Here is a 16,517-nt window from a genome sequence, read left to right as displayed (position 1 = left end):
AAAATCCAGGGTGTTCCTATGTAATCAATCTTTTCCTACCATCCCTAAGAAAAACAAATCCTAAGGATTTTAACTGAAATCTCGGGCTACAGTACACTTTCACATTTCCTGAAGACTTCTAAGTCTTATAAAACTAGAACCTGGGACTTACATATTACTATTTTATTTGTTCAAACATACTCAGGTAACCAGTGTGATCAAGCACTATGTTCACCAAGGCTGGGGGTGGAGGGGGGACTAAACACATGCACTAAAAGCCACCACCACCTCCTGGCCCTAGGCTGCCTTCCAATGCTGCAATAACCACCAGGACCAAAAGCAACTTGGGGAGAAAAGGGTTATTTCAGTTTTCAATCCTCGGGTCATATCCCATCTGCCTTCCTGCAATGATCTTTATTGGCAGGAATTTGGTCAATGTTTAGGGTCCAGGCAAAGATATTCCATTTAAGACATTCCCAGACATCCAAGGACATGCCTGAAGCTGTTGATTCATAGCTGCTCAGACAGAAAAAAACAAGCATGCCCTGGTTTTACCTCACTTATAGATAAGAAAAACAAGGACCTAAAACTAACCTTGCATTAAAAGATTCCTAACTCCTCATGATCACCTTCACCTCAGTTTACTGATGATTTTAGTTCAGGAGATTTACTGTTTGTGTCTTACTCTCAGGGATGGCAAGAAAAATAATTAGCCATCTACCCACAGCGTGGAGGAAGACAAACCTCCAACTGTACATCTGATAGGCATGAAGCCCAGGATCTGCTCATTTAGAGGCTTGGGTCTCCTCTTTGTTTCAGCCACTTAGAGTAAATTGTGTAAACCTCGTATCTAAAAGGCCCTTAGACCTTGCAACATTTGGCAAAAGTGCTAATGGACCAAAAGCCATAAACTTCCCTTGCCTGTGTATATGGGTTGCCTGGTTATTCTGTATGCCTGAAGGATTTTGTGGGTCTTTATAGCTGGGTAATAACAGAGTTAAGAGGAGCTGGAGCAGAAGTTGGAGCAGAAGCATCCCAGAAATCAGCAGAGATAGGAAAATGAAAAAAAAAAAGGAGAAGAAAAAGAAAGTAGCAGAGAGTTGGAATTGGAATTAGAATTGAGACAGAGAATTAGGGCTAAGAAATGATAGACAGGACAGAAGAATTGGAATAGAGAACAAGAAAGACAGAACAATAAAGGGACATGGATAGAAAGAATGTCATGAGTAGATTTCTTCCTTTTGCTTATTGTTGCGTCTTTTTTTGAATTCTGAGAGAAAGCTTTAGAGGCTGGCCCTTTAAAGATTTTGATAATGTTTTATTCCCATTGGTTAATAAAGAAGCTAATCAAAAAGCTGATTTGGTCTGTAACAAGGCAGGATAAGGCCAGGCGGGAAAGCCAAACTGAAAATACAGGGAGATAGAAGGCAGAGTCTCAGACAGACACCAGCAAGCTGCTGGAGCAGCAATGTGTACTGGAGAACAGACAAAAGCCATGGCCACGTGGCATTGCATAGATTAATAGAAGTGGGTTGACTTAAATGTAAGAACCAGTTAGTAATAAGCCTCAACTATAGGTCAAACAGTTTTTAATTAATGTAAGTTTCTGTGTGATTATTGGGGACCTTGTAGTCAGGAAATGAAAGCTCTGCCTCCATTTATAGTTGCAACTGAACAAAACACTGGGAAGTAATGGTAGTGGACGTCCTGCCTCAAATGGGTCGTCATTCAGGGCGGGAGATGCTGCCTTCTGGACAGGACAGTACTATTTCACTCACGAATTCACTGCAGCTGGCCAGCATATGTCACATAAAACAGTGAACCGCAAGCCACTCTCTGTCCTAGAGGGAAGTGGCACACTCACGTGTTGGTCCTCGATGTTCTTTAACAGCCTGGGGTCATTAAAGTCGCAGGAGTCACTGGGGCACGGACCCATCCGGCTGGAAGAAAGAACAAAATTCATTCGTTCAATTTCAAAGTCAAGACAGCTCGCACATAGAGAGTATCCACCCTCAGAGAGAACCATAAAAAAAGTTCATAGTCTTACACTCACCGTCTAAGGATCTAAAATAGTGAATATTATATCTAGCTTTAAGACATCTTAGGTCCCTAGACTTTACTATAAACTGTGCTATAAGTTTTTATAGAAACCAACAGATTTACAGGGGAAAGGATCCTAAGCTATGTGCCAAGACTGTAGCCTTCATCTGGGGGCGGTAGGGAAACAGAGGAAGGACTGTGCTGTGCTTCATCATCCATAGCCGGAGTGCACGTGGAGAAGAGAGGACACTGGGTATGAGGCTGTGGACGTCAGGCTGGAGCAAGCGAGAGCATCACACACACTCCTTCATCTCCGCCAGCTCCTGAAAGCCACTCTTCAAAACCACAACAGTGAAAGACCAAAGGGCAAGTTGATGCCGGTCTTAACTGTGAATGGATATCAGAGATTAATACAGCAGATGAAGCAACTATTAGCTCGTGGGGAGAGGACATATGAAATGCCAGCTAACACCACCACAGGACGCTAGAGAAAGCTAAGGACGGGCGCAAAACACCTGTGATGCATGGCAGGTAGCTGAGGGATGTGAGGGCATCAGGGCCCTGTGATGGATATCAGGTTCCTGGGAGGGGCATGAGGTGCCTGTGAGGGGCATGGGTACCTGTGAGGGGTATGGGTACCTATGATGAATATCAGGTGCCTGGGAGGGGCATCAGAGCCCTGTGATGGATATCAGGTTCCTGGGAGGGACATGAGTACCTGTGAGGGGCATGAGGTACCTATGCGGGGAATGGGTACCTGTGAGGGTATGGGTACCTGTAAGGGATATAAGGTACCTTTGATGCATATCAGATACCTGCGAGAGGTATGAGGTATGTGTGAAGTGAGGAACTTAAGATATGTGAAAGGAACATGAGGAACATGAAGCTGCTGAACCAAGAAAGGCCATAAGGGAATGCAGATTACTGAGTAAAAGAAGTCAGGTTAAGCCGGCAGCATGCTGTAGGATCCCAGCACTGCCTTTCTGGAGAAGGCAGAAATCCCAGTGGCTCCCAAGGGTGGGCTGTTTATGACAGGGGGGTGGAAAAGCAGAGCAAGGACTTTAGAGGCGATGAAAACACCCCTCATGACATTGCCATGACAGATGTATGTTAGTAAACAGATGTCCATACTCACAGGATACAGAGCACTGAGTGACCCTGCTATCAGATGTGAACTGTGGGCGATCATGAGTTGTATTGGTCCCTGAATTGTGCTGAACGCACTGCGGTGGGGAACTTCCATCTTGGAGGTCATGTAGTTGGGCAAGGCTTTCATCACTGAGGTCATCGGGTGAGCCCGGAATTTTATGGGAAAACCCTGTGCTTTTGTGATTTTTACCGTGAAATCAAAACTCCTCTTTTAACTGGTCTCAAATGGTTGAAATGGTTGGTTTTCCATTTACTATGCTTGCCACAATGAAAATGCTTTCCACACAGACGACTCAATGGGTAAGAGCATTGACTGCTCTTCCAGAGGACCCAGGTTCCATTTCCAGTACCCACATGGTGGCTCACAAATATAAGTACAGTCCCAGGTGATGGAGCACCCTCTTCTAGCCTCCGAGGGCACTGCAGGCCCACGGTGCACAGACACACATGCAGGCAAAACACCCATTCACACAAAAGAAAACTAAAGATTAAAAAAATTTTAATATAAGTGCACAGCCAGTGGTCACCAAGTTTGTGGAGAAAATCTAGAGGCAGGTGTTGGGCACAGGAGACAGAGCAGAGGAAATGGGCAAGCAAGAGCAAGAATTGGAGTGCCTTCCTGAGAATTGGAATAGGCATCCATAAAAATTATTAAGGAGGAAGAAGGTTAAAAATGAATGACGACAAAAACATGGCAAGAAGGCAAGATAGATAACAAAACTGGAGGATCAACTCAAAGACTGCCTAATGGGAGAAGACAGAGACAGGAGGGGAGACAGCTATTATGGAAATGACACAAGGACATTTCCCAAATATTAATAAGAAGAATTTACAGACAGAGTGGCCCAATAGAAAGTGAATTAACCACCCAACATAGTAAAGAAAAACAGCCTACACAAGGGTTGTAGTCTAAGTTCATATGCTAAAGAAATACCGAAAATGATAAGCACTTCCAAGGGCTGGGAAAGATGGGGGGAGGTTGGTAAAATGGCATTGGGGGATGGGCTCTGAGAAGATGGCCTAGGGGGATGGGATGGCCACAACAGGGCAGGGAGCAAAGTCCTACAATGTTTATAATTTTTAATTAGTATAAAAGTATTACTTTGAAACACAGGAATCTGAAGGAAATAAGAACAAAGGTTGCAGTGGCTGGAAACGAAAGGACTGGACGAGGGGCATATTGCTGATACCAGAGTATCATATCAGTCCCATATCTCCACTTAAATCTTATCCTGGCTCTTTTTCAAACTAGCATACTCACAACTTACACTTAGATCTAAAACTGTCCTGATGCATCCCAGCTAAGGCAGTAAGACGGCCTGGAGCCTACTTACCAGAAGTCATTCTGAGGACGGCTCTTCTGGCTAGTTCTGGGAAGTGGCTGGCAGGATGAGAACAGAGCGGTCAGAAGCAAAGCCAGTTCTACGTACACACACAAACCCCAAGGTACCAGGTACCTCTCAGGAAAGTTGAAGAAACATGTTCCCAGGGAATCCAATAAGTTTCACACGTATTTAATAGCAGCTACACACCCAAATCACAACACTTGACAAAACAGAAAACCCTATGCCTTGTTGGGAGACTAGAAATGCAATTTCCTGGAACTGATAAGCACGCTCACCCATAGGTCACGCCGGCAATGCTACACTTCTTGAAGTTCATGATATTGCACGTTAGCGTTCCAGTCTTGTCGGAAAACAGGTATTTGACCTAAGCAGAAGACGAACGAGATGCATGTCAAGATTGTAATCAGGGGCTACAGAGGTGGCTCAGAGGGTAAGAGACAGGCTGTTCTTCTGGAGCACCCAGCACCCACAGGGGAGGTCACACCCATCTGCAACTCCAGTCCCAGGGGACCCAATGCCCCCTTCTGGATTCTGAGAGCACTAGGTATTCCATGGGGGCACAGATACACACATGGTCAAAACACTCCATTTTTTAAAAGGATGTAATAAGATGCAAGGATCAAGAAATGAAGTTGTCTTGTATGTCTGTAAATCAGAACGAAGTTTAAATGAGAGGGCACAAAAGTAAACAAATAAAGATGCACTTTAAATCACAGACCATCTGCAAAAGCGTTTCTGTTACTAATTCTAAAAGCTGAATAATAAAGAATAAAAGCTTCCATAACTGCCCTGGCCACTGTCTATCACAGTGGTTCTCCACCTTCCTGATGCTGCAACCTTGATACAGTTCCTTGTGTTGTGCTGACCCCCACCCCCAACACAGAATTATTTTTGTTGCTGCTTAATAACTGCAATTTGGACTAAGAATTGTAATGAAATATCTGATATGCAGAATATCTGATATGCGACCCCCTGGGAAAGGTCACAGTCTGCCCCCACACACACAAAGGTGTCACAGCAAAGGTTGAGAGTTTTCTAGTCCATAAGCATCACTACAGGTCCTGCCACTCGGCATTCAGGCTCACAGAAGATGCAATTCTTCTTAAGAGTCCCACCCCCTGACTAGATTAACAATGGTCACCATGGCAAGATACCCCCTAAAGGTGCTGTAAAAGCACTCATATTTGGCCAGTGTCCAACAGCTGTCTAATTGAACCTAAGGCAAGCAACAGGATGGAACCCCACACAACTACCTGGGGCTAGTAGGGTCACAGATTTTAGAAGAAAACCTACCACCCCAGACCAGCATATCTCCTAGCCTTTTGTTTGTTGGTTTGTTTGTTTTTATGACAGTCTTACAGTGTAGCCATGGCTGGCCTGGAACATGCTTTTTTTGCCCTTGAACTAACATTGTCTTCCTGTTTTCTGCCTCCCCAAGTGCTGGAAAATAAAGGCATTGTGCTACCATGACTGGCCCCAACCAACGTAATTTCCTAACTAAATTCTAAATGCCTACACTCACAGTTAATGCAGCTCTCACCCCTCATCAAAGAACTGCTCTCTGCAGCAGACAGAGATCACCACAGAAAGCCACAACTGGTCAAAATGCGGAGATCAACAGGGGAGCCCACCCCAAGGGATATTTCTACCCACACCCTCCTACTCCTAAGGCTCAGAGATCATTGAGGAAGAGGAGATGAGAAGACTGGAAGAGCCAGAGGGACAGGAAGTCTGCTGTGAGACTGGGTCTCCTGGAAAAAACAGGGAAGCTAAACCCAAGGTACCTCAACAACATGGCTGCTAAGCGAGACCTCAACAATGACAACCCAACAGAGAGCTAACACAGAAAGAGAAAAACCTCACCTGACTGCACTTCTAGACAAAGAACTAGAGGTAACTAGTGGCTGCTGTCTTGGGGTTTCTATTTCCATAGTAAAACACCGTGACCAAAAGCAGCTGAGGGAGGGAGAGTTTACTTCACCTTCCAGCTCTCAGGCTACACTCCATCACTGAAGGAAGTCAGAGCAGGAACTCAGGACAGGAAGCTGGAGGCAGGAGCTGATGCAGAGGCCATGGAGGGATGCTGCTTACTAGCTTGCTCTCCATGGCTTGCTCAGGACTGCCAGCCCAAGGGTAGCATGACCCACAGTGAACTGGGCCTTCCCACACTAATCATCAATCAAGAACACGCACCAACACCTTGCCAATCTGGTGGTATCATTTTCTTAATTTGGGTTCCCTCTTTCCAAATAACTTTAGCTTGTGTCAGCTGACATAAAACTAGCCAGCACACCTTCTGAGAGAAAACTAGTTTTTCCCAGGAATGAGCCTCCTAATTGTTTGTCTAATACCAAGTGGTCATCCCTAATCATATATGCACAGTAGCACTAAGTGAACTCAGTAGCTTGTATTTGCATGCTTATGCATTTATATAAATATATATGTAACAATTGTCAAAGAAATAGTCCATTATTTGACAAGGAATTGACTTGATAAAGGTGTGGAAAGAACTTGAGTAGGGAGGGATTCAAGGAAGGAAAGGGAAGGGCAAAGTGAAACAATTACATTTTAATTAAAATAGATTTTTAAGAAAGATTGCATAATTATAAAATCATGACAAGCAGCTTTCCATGCCCTTTACATTGAAACTTATCTAAAAATAATAATTACATATATTTATGATATACATATGGTATTTCGAAACATATCGATAAATGGGATAATTAATATTTGTTGTTTTCAATTAATAAGAAATTTTATGTTGCACACAGAGCAAAATCTAGGAATATTAAAAACACAATAGAATTAGTTCCTTCTGTCTTTTTTTAAAGAAGAATTAGAAGATTATAAACAAAGTAAAAAGGAAAATCTATAAAGGATTACAGAATTTGTAATCCCTCTCCCTCTTGACTTTTCACTTCTCCTCCTTAGGTAAGCCACCCCATGCCTGGTCAGGACAGAATATTTCTTCCTGGGCACTTCACAAACATCTTCAGTCCATCTTGCTGGGTCAGTTCAATGGCATATTGTGGGAGCCCACAGAAGCGGATCCATTCCACTTTGACCAAAGATCAGAGAGTTCAGACCTATTCCTGCTCCTTCGAGGATATGACAGGAGGTTTGACCCAGGGAGTGGCTGTCTACAGGACATTTGATTTGGTCTAGGGTGTGGCTGCTGCATGTTCCGCCTAAACAAAAGAATACTTAACTCAGGGTATAGCTGCGCGGTGCTTCAGATATTGGAGAGGCAATTGCTGTTTGCTCTTTGGGAAAGATTCAAAAGAGGCAACTTGTGGATTGTTATAGGAGTAGAATTTTACCAATGACAATGTCATTGAAGAAACAATTCAGGTAGATAGATAGATAGATAGATAGATAGATAGATAGATAGATAGATAGATAGATAGATAGATAGATGATGGATGGATGGATGGATGGATGGAATGGGTGGATAGGTAGATATTTAGACAGAAATACAGATGAATAGATGATAGACAGGTAGCACTGGATTCTGCTTCTCATCATGTGTACCTGAAGTGAGGTGCTCGGGTGAAGATAGGGATGCAGGCTTCACTAAGGAAGCTTTCTGCTTTATGACAGAGTATTCTCTCTAAATGACAATCTCTTTCCTACACCAAATAAACAAGTAATGCCTTTAATCCCAGCACTCGGGAGGCAGAGGCAGGTGGATCTCTGTGAGTTCAAGGCCAGCCTGGTCTACAAGAGCTAGTTCCAGGTCAGGCTCCAAAGCTACAGAGAAACCCTGTCTCGAAAAACCAAAAAAAAAAAAAAAAAAAAAAAAAAAAAACCAGAAGGAAGGAAGGAAGGAAGGAAGGAAAAGAAAATGTGACTGCAGAATTATGTTTTATTGCAAAACCTGACTGACAGATTTGAGCTTCAGCTTTCTAGCAATGAACTCAAAACCGCTCCAGCACAAATCCAGAACTGACTTTGTCCTTAATCAGGGAGAAGAGGGAGAGGGCACCTGGCCCAACTCTGGCCCAGAAAAAGACAAGTCAGGTTTACATCTTCCCAGAGGGCCATGAGGCGGGTGATCCTGGGAACCAGCTTTCCTGAGCTGAGTTAATCATTTTCTTATCTAGAAAATGAAGATGCAGCATGCCACCCTCCCATAGGATTGTTGGGAAGCTTAAGGTGCATAAAATTAAAAATAATCATAGTTTTTAATTACTTTAGGTCAAGAGTAATTATTATGTATTCAAAAAAAGGCTATAGACTGCAGTGATTCAATGGAAGAGGCAGACATAATGCTACAAGAAAAGAGGAACAAGCAGAAATCAAGACAAAGATACAAAAGTCGCTGACTCTCTGAACTATGTCAGGATCCCTGTCTTTCCAATGGCCCCATATGCGTGGTGGAGCGGTCTGGCAGCCATTGTCCTCCCCATTTCCCTTGTCATCTGTTCTAAGAAACACATTTAAAAGGGTCCAAACTAACATTATATTGTTGTACAATGTTCTGTACTTTTCCCCCAGATATGTTCTTGGCAAAGCGATCTACGTGTGCCTCCAAAACCAAGCGACAGCTGCATTCACCGCCACCTGCAGACCAGATGTCACAAACACAGTCGTGCAAAGTATCTCCCCAGGGCTCCTCTGCTAACACTGGCTTCCTGCTCATGGCACTGTCCCCAAAGTCCCCAAAGAGGCTCTTACCTGCCCAAGCTCTTCATTAAGGTTCGAGGTCCTGGCCATAGCAGGAGTGTCGTTTTCAATATAATACATATCTGTGTCCTGAAAGAGAACATGGGGGAAGGAAGGAAGAAGGTAGGAAGCCTTCAGAAAACATGTGATTCTAATATTTCATTAAGATTGCCACAGTCCCTGGCAACTTCAAATCTTTTCATTTTCATTCAAATGCTAACTAGTAACTTGGGTTGAATGTGAAGTTGCAATCAGGATAGCAAACCCTGTGCACAATATTATCATGGTATTTAGGTTTGGGTTCAAGATGATCAGCTTGCGCCCTAGTTGTGAGTTTGGTCAATGCCTCACTCAGAGGCTCGGGAAAATCAAAGCAATACACACATGAAATGTTGCTGGTTTGGAAAAAAAAAGTTGCCAAGACCCAATGCTTAATAGCCATGACCATGATAATTCCTTAAAAACCCCACCTCAACCCCTAAAATCCATCCAAGGTGACTAACATAATGAAATCCATGCAGAATGGACATTCTGGTGAGCACACTTGAGAGGCCTTTTCATGCATAAAGGAGACTTGGGAAGCACAGTCATGGTGTCCAGATGACAAGCACCCACTGAGCATCCTCCCCCATTTTCCCCACCCCTGGGGTTATGGCATGGCTTGCCAGTCATCAGTTTGGCTGGCTGATGACTGGCAAGCAATCCATGACCTCATAATAAACATGACCTAATAATAAGGAGCCCCTGTTACTTCTTTTCTGGGACTCCTGAAATGACAAAGGCTGCTCACAGAGAGTCTTAGAAAGCGGAGGCTGGCAGGCGCCCAGTAGCTCATGTTCCACACACTGCTTTGAAACTCACCCAGTTTATGAAGAGAGCTTGCGTGTACTTCACAACCTCCAGCGTCACCAGCAGGCTGATGGGAATCAGATTGTTGTACAGGATGATAAATGTCAGCAAGTTGTATCCAAAATTATCTGAGCTCGTGTCTGTGGATAAAAGCCAAGACATCCACACAGTTTTAGTAGAAGTCTACATCCCGTTTCTTGCCGTTTTATTTTAGACTTCTTCCAACGCTAAAAAAATGCTCACAACAAAAACCTATGTACCCATCTGAGGGGTTACTGTGCCAGTTCAAACTCCTGAGACTATTTGAATTCAGTCCCTGGAGGCAGTGCTGGCTTCTCTTTAGAGGTTGGGGAAGGAGGCAGAGGAGGAAGCAGAGACAGCTCTCCTTTGGGAGGGGAATGCATTTCTTTGGCCTCAAAGGAGGATGTGGCTATTACAGAGGGAGTCAGGCAACAGGGCAGGAACAAGAGGAAGCTCCAGAGGAGGCAAGCTGCCCACTAAAGCTGGGAATGGGGAATTTGTAGCAGCTCCAAGCCACAGCTGAGTATCTCAGCAGGAGGGCTTGACACAGGGTAGCAGATGATGAGCCCTGGAATTCCGGAGGGTGACAGGAAGGGAAGCAAGCCCTGGCTGGCCAGTTGACCTCCCCAACCTTTCCTTTCTACCCGCTCTGGTCTTGCACTCTCCAGCTGGTAGCCCTCTTGGCTGGCACACTGCTTTACTACCTGCTTCTCCCAGGCAGTCAAGGAGCTGATGAACAGGACTCCTAAGTCCCAGGGACTCAAGTGGCCCCAGAGTACAGCATTGGTGTAGGGATAAAACTTGTCTGCCAATAAAATTTATTAGTGAATTAAAACTCCATGGCCTTTTAATACTAGTCAAAAATGCTTTATAACACTATGTATGACCACATATGATGTCAAAGAGCCGTGACTATGCAGAGGAAACCTACATGGAAAGCCTCAGAACCCGAGAGTGTTCAACCAGAAGCCAAAGATGTCCAGAACAGGAGAATATCTACCCCTATGTAAAATGTTCAGCCAAACAAGAACAATAAGAAGGAAGTTAAGACTGGACCAGATTTGGTAGGAAATGAAATCCAAGCACCAACAGAGGCAGCAGAACATGAAACTGACTTCTCTGAGCATGTATAGACCATGTTCCCCTGAACACCACACTCTTGACGCTGGAGCCTGCAGTGATCAGAACAATTCAAGTGCCTGTTTCCCCAAAGCTGTGTTCATACCACACATTTACTTAGATAACTACATTAATATGAACCAGTCTTGTGTCTGAAGCAAGTCACATAACAAAAACCAACATCAAGTGATCTGATCAACTATGACTCAAACCATGTGCCCATGTTTATAAAGGAGCAACAGGCATAGGGGCTCAAACCTGTAATTCCAGCATTTGCAAAGTGGAGGCAGGAGGACTATGAATCTAAGGCCTGCCTCAGCTACAGACTGAGTTCGAGGCCGGCCTATACCACATGAGATGCTGTTTAAAAGCAAGCAAGCAACATAAGTTTTCCTGCATTTCAAAACCTGAGAGTCTTATGCTTAAAGAAATTGGAGAAGTAAAAAATCATGTCTAAATCTATTTAAAAATGATTGAGAAATCAATCACAATAATGTGAGGGAAATACCTTAAAGTTTTAAGATTTATCATAAAATTTTTATCACTAAATTATATTATTTTTCTTGATTTGCTGAGATCAGAGAATGGCAGATCTTTCTTCTATTTCCTAGCCGAGCAGCAAAATAAGACAGAATCATCAAAATCAAGTTAAGTCTCAAAAAAATGGATCAAGTGCATATATTAAGAAAATCTGCCAACTCTTGTAAGAACAGTTGTGCCTCGGACTATTAGGCCACTCACAGGCCTTTGTTGTACTGGTTCTGCTCTGGGGGTGGCAGTGGTTACTGGTTTGACTGCCATCACCTATGTGCCCTTACCCCAGCTGCAGACATTCTACCCTAGTGTAGGACAGGAACACCTAGGGAACTCACATCATAGGAATGGAATATGGAAAACACTATAAACAATGTCCAATAAAAAACAATAGATATCAGCGGCTAGCAGTCAAGGAAGGCAAGTGTTCCCATATAACAGAGAAAACTGGGGGTAGCCAGAGAAGTTCTACTAAGTTCACCCTGGTCAGCACAGAAGACCTTGTCTATGGGACAATCTAGATGCCATCACAAAGAGCAAGAAGACAGGGAGATGGATGAAGCAAGGAGATGATACTGGCTAGTAACTCAGCCACAGGAAGACATGGGGACTACCAGGAATGGTGAACCAGTAGGTTAAAAGTAACAATTTCATAAGCATGTATTTTTAGCTCATTAAGCTAATATATATAATACATATTAGATATATATTATATTATAATATATATTATATATTGTATAATATCTGAGATTATACAAAGCACTGATGATAATGCTGTGTTGTTAGGTTGATAGTACATACACACAGCATGTATATGGTAATAACAGCACTAGCAGGAGAGAGTCTGGAGACGAGCTGGTCTGGTGTTTGTGAATCAAGCTAGTAGTAATACAAAGGATGCTCATGTTGTCATCCCTAGAGCAACCATGAGAGAGTGTCTTTAAAAATAGCTGAGAAGTCGGGTGGTGGTGGCACACACCTCTAATCCCAGCACTCAGGAAGGCAGAGGGAGGCGAATCTCTGTGAGTCTGAGGCCAGCCTGGGCTACAGAGTGAGTTTCATGACAGCCAGAGATACTCAGAGAAACCCTGTCTCAAAAAAATCAAAAGAAAAAAATCTGAGAAACTATTATTAGAGCATAAACAGTCCCCAGATACACCCATCTTCATTTCATCTTGTGATCCCTAATCTGTTCTCTTTCCAAGAAGATCTGGCCTAGGCAAGGTAGCCATGGGAACAGAGAGAGGGCATGGCTATCACCCACAGTCCCTACGTGGAAGGACCTTCCCAGAGGTTTGTCCCACAGAAGGCAGCAGCAGCCACCCCAGCACTCACCCATCTTCTTGATGTACCAGCTCTTTCCACCATGGGACCCATTCCAGAACAGGGCCCCCACCGAGCTCACCAGGGCCATGACCAGGAGGATGCCAAACAGAACCAAGATCTGCACGTTGGTTACCTTCTCGACGTTCGATCTCTTGAGAGGAGCTTTTGTTGAATTCTGTAAACCAGTATTGAAAATCAGTACCCATCACAGAACAGGCTTGAAGCAAAGGTAAGGAGAAACTGAATAAGACAACCACATACAAGGATGGAAATGAAAAATACTATTTCTCTTCCAAATTAAGGATGGAATTAAAAGATGCATCATACTCTTGAGTAAGCAGCCCAGAGTTTAAAGAACTCACCTGTGGCAGTTTGAATAAGAATTACTCATATATTTGAAGGCTTAGTCACCACTATTTGCAAGGATTAGAAGGATTAAGAGGGGTGGCCTTGTTGGAGGAAGTGTGTCACTGGGGATGGATTTTGAGATTTCAAAAGCCCACACCAAGACCAGAGTCTCTCTTACTCTATCAATCACGATGCAGTTTTCAGCTACTGCTTCAACATCTGCCTATATGCCACCATGCTGATAATGAACTAAGCCTCCAATTCAATGCTCTCTCCTAAAATAGTTGCCTTGGTCATGATGCCTCTTCACAGCAAGAGATCGTTGACTAAGACAACACTCCAACTCTACATGATCTAGTCCATACTTTTATTTACACATTAGCATAACATCAGCTACTTTCATAAACATAGCAGGCTCTGGATAGCCTAAGTGTGATCTAAAGAAACCAACACACTGACAATTCTTCACCATAAAAATCTGAGGAGCACCTCCAAAGCAACAATCCAGTTCTGTGATAAACGTAAGAGAGATGTTTAAAGTGTACATGTTCTTTCAAGTAGGAAGGAATAAAAAAAAAAAGAAAGACAAATACAAATGCAGCAATAAAGCAAGAGAAAACATAGGTAGGTGTCAAACAAAACAAATAAAAGGTTCACTTGGAGAGGCATAAATAAATAAGTTCCTTAAGTAAGGCAGGACCATCTTGAGTTGAATGAAGAAGGTAGACAAGATGGCAGACAGAGGACAAAGCCTCATTTTTGGTAGAAACAACTCAGTTGGAGCTGAGGCCTGAGTTGGGACCTGGGTACCAAGATGTTTAGGGAAGTTGCACTTGAGGTTCACTGCATCTCATATGGAAGATGTGAGACAGCATCTTCTCAGCAGTGGAAAAGTCTGTCATGTAGCATCAACAAAACAGTTATATACCCAAAGCCTTCTATAAAAGAAATGAGCTCAGTCTAGTGCACAGGGACCCTCACATCCCAGCCATCACCCATAGGGTTCTGAGTCCCATTGTAGACCCGAGATTCTGTCTACTGTGAGCACCATGGATTTCACTGAGGGTGGAGGAGTTGGGGAACTGTTACACTGGGAGCTTTAGCCTGTCTTCTGTGTGTCTTTCATTCAGCTCTTCCCTGCTCCGTGTTCACTAAGTTGCCTTTTATGGACTTTGAAGAAAAGTCTTCCCGGGTCAAGATGGAAATTTGCTAGCAAAGGCCATCTTCTTATCAGTCAGGCACCACAGGCTGGCTCCTGGGACAGCACACCCACATCTGGCCTCATGCTGAGAGCCAGGAGCTCTTCTGTTACAAGACTGGTTATTCGAATTTTTTTAAAAAAATGACCCTATTGTGTTTAAATGAGTCATTAAATTTTCAGGAAGAAAAAAGAAAATGACAAAAGCTGTCACTTCCGTGTGCCTGTCAGTTAGCTGAAGTCACTGAAAACCAGCCAGTCACCAGCGTTAGGAAAACAGACTTTTCCTTCAACACAAGGAAACAACCTAACACTCCAGGCTTTGACACGTGCCCAGCATGGAAAGCCAAGTCTGGCACACTCACCCCCTTTTCCAAATAGTTCTACTTGCAACCATGATTTTTTTAACGCCCAATTCCTATTAGAATAATAAGTTCCTTTACAAAATTCTTAGAGGACACTATCACTTTGATGTCTGGTACTACAATAAAAATGGGTCAAACGCGAAGATTTTGCACAACACTGGAACCTGACCTGAACTGTATACCTCTTATCCCTCCTGAGAAAGCGAACATCAGAATGCTCATTGGAATAAGTCTGGAGTGTGTCAACCTGGATTTCAGTCCAGCTCTTGCTCCTTCTAGATTTGTAAGCTAAGCTGGGGTTAGTTCAACACTGTGCTTTAGTTGCTCTGTCTTTTAAATAGCAGGGCTGGGGCTAGAGATGTGGGTCAGCAGTTAAGAGCGCTGGCTGTTCCTGCAGAAGACCTGAGTTTAACGCCTAGTTAAACACCAGTACCCACAGAGTGGCCCACAACCATCTCTAATTCCAGTTCCAGGGGATCTGACACCCTCTTCTCTCTTCTGGCCTCTGCAAACACTGGCCACACATGGTGCACAGAAACTTATGCAAGCAAAATGCCTATACAAATTAAGTAAAAATAAATATTTTGATAATGGATGTACCTTCCTCATGCCAAAGAATACATAAACCCATTTATATGTGAGTCGCAAAACAAATGTATGCTTTGTTATAATCAGTGTTTCCTATAATTATTGATTACCTCTTTCCCCGTAAGCCGACCAACAGAAAAGATCTGAGTGTTCGCCGTGTATAACCACACTAAGCATGAACTGAGGGAGCTCTGGAAGGTGAGAGGGACCCAGTGGAAATTCGAGAACCCTAGGGGCACCCAGCTTCCCCACTGCCATCCAAAACTCAAATGTAGACACAGTGTTACTTCATGAACAGAACGGCTTCCAGCTGTGTGTGTAATTTTATATTCCTTTTGAAATTTCATTGTTCCTGCTGTTTCAGCCCTAAAGTGACAGCAAGTCTAGAACAGATGTTTCTGGGGTTTTCCATCGCTCTCTGTATGTCAACAACAGTAAGTCTTGCCAAGGTTTGTTACACAGAGGGCAGGGAAGTGCCCTGTGACAGTCACAGGATGTGAACGGCATGGACTCATCTCGTCCACAGAAGACATAATGGTGATGCTCTGATACAGATTATACCCGGCCTGATCTCCAAAGCTATAATATTAATCTGTGATCTAGAAGAACAACATTATACCCTGAAAAATCATCCAGGGTCCAAGAGAACTTGGAGAAAGCTTGGACTTTTAATAATCCTGATCTAAACCCTAGCCTTGGGCCTCTACCCAAATCTGGGCTACCCTCCCATGGTCTCCTCACCACTTCATTACAAAAAGACAGAAGCTGGGGTGAGCGTTGCCACAAGGGTTGGCTGTGGCTACTGATAATGGGCTGCGAATGCTCACGGCTGCTTCAGAGGTGGCAGAGTGTGAAACTATCTGTCAAGATGCTCTTTGTGAGCCGGGCGGTGGTGGCGCACGCCTTTAATCCCAGCACTCGGGAGGAAGGCGGATCTCTGTGAGTTCGAGGCCAGCCTGGTCTACAAGAGCTAGCTAGCTCCAGGACAGG

At 43.8% G+C, this 16,517-nt stretch overlaps 1 protein-coding gene across 1 annotated transcript in view; it reads right to left on the bottom strand.

Moving 5' to 3' along the window:
- The window catches only part of Atp8a2 (ATPase phospholipid transporting 8A2), a 448,432-nt gene that overhangs the window by 381,073 nt on the left and 50,842 nt on the right, over window positions 1–16,517 (bottom strand). Inside the window, 7 exon segments of the mRNA XM_038310231.1 lie at window positions 1,844–1,919; window positions 4,503–4,519; window positions 4,522–4,549; window positions 4,790–4,878; window positions 9,192–9,269; window positions 10,041–10,168; window positions 13,038–13,203. Coding sequence (XP_038166159.1) covers window positions 1,844–1,919; window positions 4,503–4,519; window positions 4,522–4,549; window positions 4,790–4,878; window positions 9,192–9,269; window positions 10,041–10,168; window positions 13,038–13,203 — 582 coding nt within the window.

This window comes from Arvicola amphibius, chromosome 13 (assembly GCF_903992535.2).
Source record: "Arvicola amphibius chromosome 13, mArvAmp1.2, whole genome shotgun sequence".
Classification (NCBI taxonomy): domain Eukaryota; kingdom Metazoa; phylum Chordata; class Mammalia; order Rodentia; family Cricetidae; genus Arvicola; species Arvicola amphibius.
The sequence above is the reverse complement of the archived record's forward strand: the minus strand, read 5'-3'. Positions and strand labels throughout refer to the sequence as shown.